We start from the raw sequence: 7,688 nt of genomic DNA on the forward strand, positions 1-7,688 counted from the left end.
ATTTTTTTTATTTTGGCTGAACTTTCTGGTTTACAGGGTTTTTCATAGGCCGCAAAATTACACGAGAAGGTTTAGAGGAGGATTGATAACTTGAACGGTTGATAGTAATCGCAACGGACCTGGGTTGGTGGTTGTCTCTTTCACAAATTAAGCTGTGATGGCGCCCATCACACAACTTACAATTTCTTTTATTACTACATTGTTTACTGCTGTGACCGGTAGCAAAACAATTAAAGCACTTTTTAGTTAGGATTAATTAGCATTTCTTAGCAGCTACAGTTGAATGTTTAGAACAACTGAAGGCAGTGTGGTTACCATTACAGAACAGACATGATGTCATACACTGTACGTTGGTTTCCAACCCCTTTTTATGCGCTGTCGGCGACAAGTCTTCTCCTCTCTGCAAGGAATTGTCTTCCATGCTTCGGATGAGGAAAACTAATTTCTCGAACGGTTCAGCTAAGGAAAAGTCGTACTTACGAATATGCTCTACTACTTTCTGATAAACTTGACCCTGAGATAGTTTTTGATTGATTCAACGGGGACCCACTGAGGCGTTTGATCTGTTCAATGAGAACAGTGAGCTCGATATGAAAGTTTTTAAGTTCAATACAGTTACATTTGGGTACAAAGATGTCAGCAAGTCGCCGATGTAGAATAACTAGCGCTTGATGCTGATTCCCGTAGTACTTGTCTAACAAGTCTAGGGCTATGCTATAATTAAGGTAGGTTTACACCTACGCACTTTTTAGTGCGGGCTGTTACGGCGTGGGACCGCATGACACCGCACCAAAAGTGCACCACGCCGCTGGCAGTGGCTGGTGCAGACCGTTAAAGTTGCACAGTGCCGTCAGGGTTTTAAAACTTTTCAAATTTCTGCGCGGCATCTGGTGGTGTGGAGTCACACAAAACCGTAAGCGGTGTGGCGCGGCGCACCACGTGCGGTGTGGTGTGGGTTCTTACCTCCTATGCGGGAGTGTTACAGCGTGATGTTACGGTGCCGTGCGGTGCCCTTACGGCGCCTTCATACACGATTAATACATGGTGTGCACATGTTGCGGGGCGTGCAGCGTGTTATGGCGTCTCCCTAGGTCGATTGGATGGAAGGTTGCCATGCATTCTGGGGAGGATATAAGGGGCTGGACAGACCACGGGGGCATCATTTGCGCTCTGACAGCCTGTCAACACGGATACCCAGTTACTCTCTCACCCAGCCACTTCGCCATGTGACACGAAGAAGCCTCTTCGCAAGACCACCCCCAGGCCTACCCAGCAGTCCCAGGACACCCAAGACACCAGGACATCCAGACCACGATGAAGAGCTGCCCGTTGAGCCGGTCCTCTCACTTGTGAAAACCCAGGACACCGCAGGCCCGAGTGGCATCTTAGTGCAGCCGAAGAAACGATACTGCCCCAGCAAGAAGGACATACAAGACTATCCGTTCATGCCATAGGACAAGGAGATCACCGTCAAATTCATCAAGTCACCTTGTATGACAAGCGGGACAGGCAATGGTCAAATCCGAGGAGGGAGAAGGAACTCTGGGGTGAACTGGCAGCAAATTTCACCAATTGCACCTTCCAGTAAGTTCGGAAGTACTTCGAGGCTCACCGTACCGACTTCGGGAAGATCGAGAAGAGGGAGTACAAGAGCGGGTCGGGTGCAAGGCACAGGACACCACAGGAGGAGGAGGTGATGACTACGTGGGCATTCCTGGGAGGTCACATCGCCCACGAACCCACAACAACAAGCGATTGGTTCTCACCTGTATTGTCCCACAGAACTGACACAGAGGATTCCTCCAGTGCTGACATGTCGGGCCATTCAGCAGCTTCGATCCAGCGGAGGAGGCAGCTGAAGCATAAGAGATTGACCAACTTGCCAGAGGAGCGACGGCTATCCGCTGACACAGTTGAGTCGACTGAAGGACTGCAAAGTCAACTGACCCAGATTATGACCAGCATCAATACACTGATGCCACGAGCACAGGACAATACCCATCGTGACATCACTGTATTCGTCCAGTACTTGACCCAACGGTTGGAGTATGTGCCTCGACGATACCAGAAGCCCTTCTTTGAGCAAGTTAACAGGCTTTGTCACAGTTTGGAGGGACCCGAAGAAAAGGATGCCACGACGAAAGAGGCCATGGTCGTGGGGGTTGTTCCCACTGGACGGCCCCACGAGTTGAGAAAGAAACGCAGACGAAACCAGGAAATTCCACAGCTTCTGCACTGCAATCGATTCGGGGATCATCACACCAGTAGTTCGCATCTCAACTCCAACCTGTGTTCTTCTATGATCCCCTCCCTCAACAGCAGCAGTTCTCTCATCAGCAGGTCTACTCAACACAGGCGACACAGGTATCGACACCGTCATTCTTCCCCAGTGGACGGTCGACACCACTGAACTTCTCTCCAAGACCTTCAACTTCTTCACTGTCGCCGCTAGTCAACAGTCTCTTGGCAGACTTGTGGCCCCCTACCCCTGGTGCCAGTATTTCGACCCCTAAACCTACTGCCGCAGAGGATCCCCCACCTACGACTTGACCATCTCCCCAGGTGAAAAGGAGGACGTTGACCCCGAATCAATGAAGTGATAGTCAACAATGTATAAATAAATAGAATTTTATTTTCTAATAATAAATGATTTTAGTTATTTTCTTAATATTAAATGATTTTGTACATTTTATATCATTCATAATGGTTCTTTTTGTAATAAATATGTTGAAATACTGACTTGCATTTACATTTTCCTTATTGATGCTTAATTTATATGTCATGACAATATATATGATGATATGATTGGGTGAAATGAAATTGAATAATGAAAAAGAATAATAACATGAAGAAATATAACAGGAAATCTAACATGAAATATGATATATGAAATAAATAGAACTCGGAAAATACCTTGAACTATAAAATGAAATGTAACATGAAATAAATATGGCCATCAAATGATATAATAACATACTAGGTAAAGAACAATAATGTAATGTTGAGAACATGATCAAATGAACATGAACACATACAAATATGATAATGAAACAATAATTAACATTGGCAGGACATGGTTATTAACAGGGGAACAATGAATAATCAGTAACAGACTAAAGACATATTGACCCCAGTTGATAATATATGATATTTGCAATTGAAAATGTTATGATATAAACCAAGTCACAATTTAATTTTCTTACATTCTATGCCTTTCTTGTTCATTTTTTACATTCTAGGCTTTTCATGTTTTTTTTAACTTAAAGTCTATGTTTTTCATGTTGATTTTCTTACATTCTGTACTTTTTTGTTTTTTTTACTTACATTCTATGCTTTTCATGTTCATATTCTTACTTTCCATGCTTTTCATGTTCAGTTTCTTACATTCTATGCTTTTCATGTTTGTTTAGTATAAGTATTTTTGTTATGTCCATCATTTGCTTCTCATTTGTCTCATTATTATGAATTATGTTGTTATTACTTTCAGTTAATTATTTTCCAACATTATTTTTTATATGTACCAATAATCATTCCAATATTCTTTATTATATTAATATTGTTATTAGTTCTTAGGACAATACAAAAGTATGGGAGTATAAGACAATGAAAAATACATCATGATCTTTATTTGCAGTTATGTACATTGGTTGGGTTATGTTTTATTACAGAGTTCTTTGGGTCCTCTAGTCGTCAGTAGCTGGTCGTCCTCAAGGAAACACCATTCGCTTTTGCCATTCCCCTGCGCCTGCATCCGATGATTAGTACTGGGCCAGGTAATCTCTGACAGCCTTCACTCGACGTGTGTAGTTCGGTCCCCTTCTTGCCATGAGTCGTTCCATGAAGTTCAGCGACTCCTGCCTCCAAGTACCTGGTACAACGTTATGATGTTGGTCCTCATGGTCGACATCGGTGCTAGCACATGGGTAGCGTTGCAGTACCAGGTTGTGCATGACACATGCGCACAAAGTTATCTTCTTGCACACCTGTACATCCTGTTGCAGCGTTGTCCTGAAGACTCGCCATCTCGTCTGCAGCAGGCCGAATGCGTTTTCCACCACACGACGAGCGCGAGATAATATGTAGCTGTATAGTCGTTCAGTGGGACCTTGTGATTGGTGGGAGTAGGGCTTCATCATCCACGACTTGAGAGCGAAGGCATCGTCGGTGACTATGTGGAAGGGGATGGGTTCGTCGTCGTTGGGCAGATTTCTGTCTTGTGGGAGTCTTGCTCGGTTGTTTGTGATGGCCCTGGCCAGGTTGCACTTCTGCCAGGTTCCTCCATCCCCAGCACCTCCTTCTGCAGTGACGTCGATGAACAGGAACCTGTATTTTGCATTGGAGAGGGCCATGAGGACGATGCTGTGGAACTTCTTGTAATTGAAGTTCAGTGATCCTCCACCTTTGGGTTTCTTGATCGCGACGTGCTCCCATCCAGGGTTCCCACACAATTGAAGTAGTTCCACTTTGAGGCGAATCGTTTTGCTACGTCATTCCATTCTTATGGTGTCTTGGGGCACTTCGTCACTTCTGATTTGTATGTGTCGATAATGACTTGGCAGACTAATGGGATAAACCGGCATACGGAACTCTTGGAGACTCTGAAGCTGTATTGGAGGCTTGTATAGTCGTACCCACTTGCCAAGTGGCGGAGAGTGACCGCCAATTTGAGTCCCACCTCTTGTGCAAGCCGCTTCGTGTCCTTCCTCTTCAAAATGGGCTTCAGCCTTTCGACCATCTCCTCGAACAATTCAGGGTAGATGCATAGAAAGTTCTTGTGTCCTTTGCGGTCCTCCTTGTTCAGTTCTTGTAGCAGCTGGTCGTAGTTTCCATGTAGTTGTCGCCGTGTCAGCCACTCCAGAGCCCAAATCCGCCCTGCCCTGCCGTCCTTAATTGTACTGGTGGATGTGGCACTGTAGTACGTTTTCTCAACCCGCCAATGACCTGGACTGCACAGAGACACAGGACAGCTACCAAAAATCTCTGGGTTTCCTGGGGTGAGAGGCTGTTGAGGTCCATATTGCATGCTGGGTGGGTGTGGAATAAAGGATGTAATTGGCAGGCCTCTATATATACCCAAGGTGCATATCCAGTACAGTGCATGTGCAACAATCATGCACCGTTCCACATCATGTCTCGTGCAGATGTGAGCGCACTCCGCAACAACACTGCAGGCCACCAGCAACACACTGTTACACGGAGTAACAAAGCCGCGAGGGCGTGCCCTGGCATAGCAACACGCACCATACAACCGCACCAATGCCGTAACACTCCGCAACAACACGCCATAACATGCCCGCAACACACTACACGGGTCCGCGCCACGCTGCCCAATAACAATAATTTTTTCTCCACACTGTGTCAATTTTTGTGCGGTTTCTTGCGGACCCACGCTGTGACAGCCCGCAACACAAAAGTGCGTAGGTGTAAACCTACCTTTAGTGGCAGTCATGCTCAATGCCTGAATTACTTTGAGCAACTCCCCTTCCAGTGATCCTAACAGATATGTATATTTCGCTACATCATCTAAATCGGGACGTTGATGAACGTGTGCATTATACAGTTCTTTAAAAGTAGCGAACTTGCTTTTTTTGCCTTTGAAAGTGGGCAGTGGGAGTTCTTTCAATCGCAGCAGACGGGTTTTAGGCTGTGATATGCTAGCCAAAAGTGCCGATACAGCTTAGTATCAAGGTAATAGGTCTGACCAACGTCTTCTAATGCTTTCATTACTTTACTTTCAATGGAGGGCTCCAATTTGACTGTGTGAGAGAGATATAGAGAACTTAGCTGCTCTTTGTCAGCTTGGATTTAGTCTAACAAATTTTGGTTCACTTTTTCATTTAACGAATCGAGGAGATTCCTCTGGGCCCGACTGAGCGTGGTGGTCGGGAGGACTACAATGGAGTCAGTCTGTCTCAATTGTGGCCGCCATTTTAACTATGAGGGAAGTTACTATTAAACTTACTTTACTGGAAAGAGGATTTCTTTACTAGCAAGGGAGAGAGGAAATGACGCCGCTTTCTTTACATTAAATTGCTACAAATTACAGCATTGACTCATCTAGCAGTTCTCCTGTCCTGTCTCTCTGGCCCGCATGCCACGGATCAATCTCATAATTTGATTTAGAAAAACATCTCGTGTGTGAGCGCTAAAGTGAACATTATTGGAGGTACATCCTACTCTCTAAGCTACGGGGTTCATAGGCAAGTGTCACACACCATGATGTCTGTCTCGCACAATATCTTTGAACCTGTTTGTTGGACCTTACTTGTGCACAATACTCAATTGGATTTATATCGAAGCAATTCGCCTCTCGGTATTCAAGTTCTTCCGCTTTATGATAACAAGGATTTCAGCCTACCCAAGACTATCTGGGCACTATCTCTCATGAGGTCATTACCCCACAGATACACAACGCCAAAAGGGCAACACCTCGGAGGTCAAGCTAAAGATTAGCCCCTCTGGGCTTCGGTAAATCTCTATTTCCACTCCCTCATTCTGCAGGAGGTTGGAGGGCAGCTGTGAGTGACCTAGCAGCAGCACGTTAAACACCATAATCAAGCTGCCATTGTTTGGGGACTGGATCCTTAGGACTATCCGGTTAATCGAAGGACCAAAATGTCGCGAATAGTGTTGCGACGGTTCACCGGTTTGTGCCAGATGGAGGGAGGCCGATAATCATAACTTAGGGGATAGGGTCCACTCCGTACACAAGGAGAGCTTGATTGGAAACAAATTTTAGCAATTTTATTACAAAAATAGTAGATTTGACTTCCTATTTACAAATTTATAAGGTATATCACAAACGCGATTGGGTCGTTCTACCCTTACTTTACAGAAAAGTTGAGGTGGTCACACGACCACGAGATTCTAAGAAAAACTCACAAAAATGCGTAACTCTCCTCAAATAGACACATGACTGTGATCTTGAATCATTACAAAATCACTGTAAGCATTCTTTTACACTCCAAAGGCGACAATGGCAAAGATACAAGCAGATTACTTACTCTAGTTACACATATTCATTCGAAGTCACTCACAGCTCCCTCGTGGAAATTCTACTCACGTCTAAAACTGGAGTTTCCCCTCTGCCCTACTTATCAAGTTGAGATCTCTGGATAGAAGGCGGGCTATTGGAGCAGAAGGAGCTTTTTTATACCCTTACGGGCTGATCGATTTTGATTGAATTAAATTTTATAATATGGACTTATTTCCTTTACGTAAGTTGAAATTATCAAAATATAATTCACATGAGTGTATTCCACGGGGAGTAAAAGCTACGAAACAATAAAAAGGCAATGTGACTCAAGAACCATTTCGTTCTTGTTACCAACTGACGTATACGTGGCGTTTTTGACGTATGTGGACGAGCCTAGTCCGATTACATTTTGATAAAGGTACTACAGAGTGGGCATTAACTTCTCCACACGGTCAAAATAATTTGTTTGTTTTAGGTTACACTTGCAACATTGTAACAAATAACATGACCTTTCATTTCTTCAAATTTTGCCAAGTAGAAAGAGAAAAACGGTTACTATAATGTTTATGTATGCATTTTGAAAATTTGGTAAAATACAACATATTTGAGCACACGTAGTCCCAGCGTTCCCACATGGGAACAGTGTCATAGCTCGGCGCTCCTTTAGTAATATAGACAAATTTTTTCTATAAATGTACCTATACTTATGGTA

The 7,688-nt window shown here is 44.2% G+C and overlaps 1 protein-coding gene across 1 annotated transcript; it reads right to left on the reverse strand.

The window, feature by feature from the left end:
- Positions 1-3,758: 3,758 nt before the first annotated feature.
- Positions 3,759-4,349, reverse strand: LOC135208549 (uncharacterized). Its single transcript, XM_064240857.1, has one exon. It carries the CDS (start codon positions 4,347-4,349, stop codon positions 3,759-3,761), a length of 591 nt encoding a protein of 196 aa, XP_064096927.1.
- Positions 4,350-7,688: the final 3,339 nt, after the last annotated feature.

This window comes from Macrobrachium nipponense, chromosome 11, assembly GCF_015104395.2.
Source record: "Macrobrachium nipponense isolate FS-2020 chromosome 11, ASM1510439v2, whole genome shotgun sequence".
Lineage (NCBI taxonomy): Eukaryota > Metazoa > Arthropoda > Malacostraca > Decapoda > Palaemonidae > Macrobrachium > Macrobrachium nipponense.

What these genes read in the sequence shown, in the direction of transcription:
- LOC135208549 (XM_064240857.1), bottom strand. Translation starts at nt 4,349, where the DNA reads ATGGCCCTCTCCAATGCAAAATACAGGTTCCTGTTCATCGACGTCACT.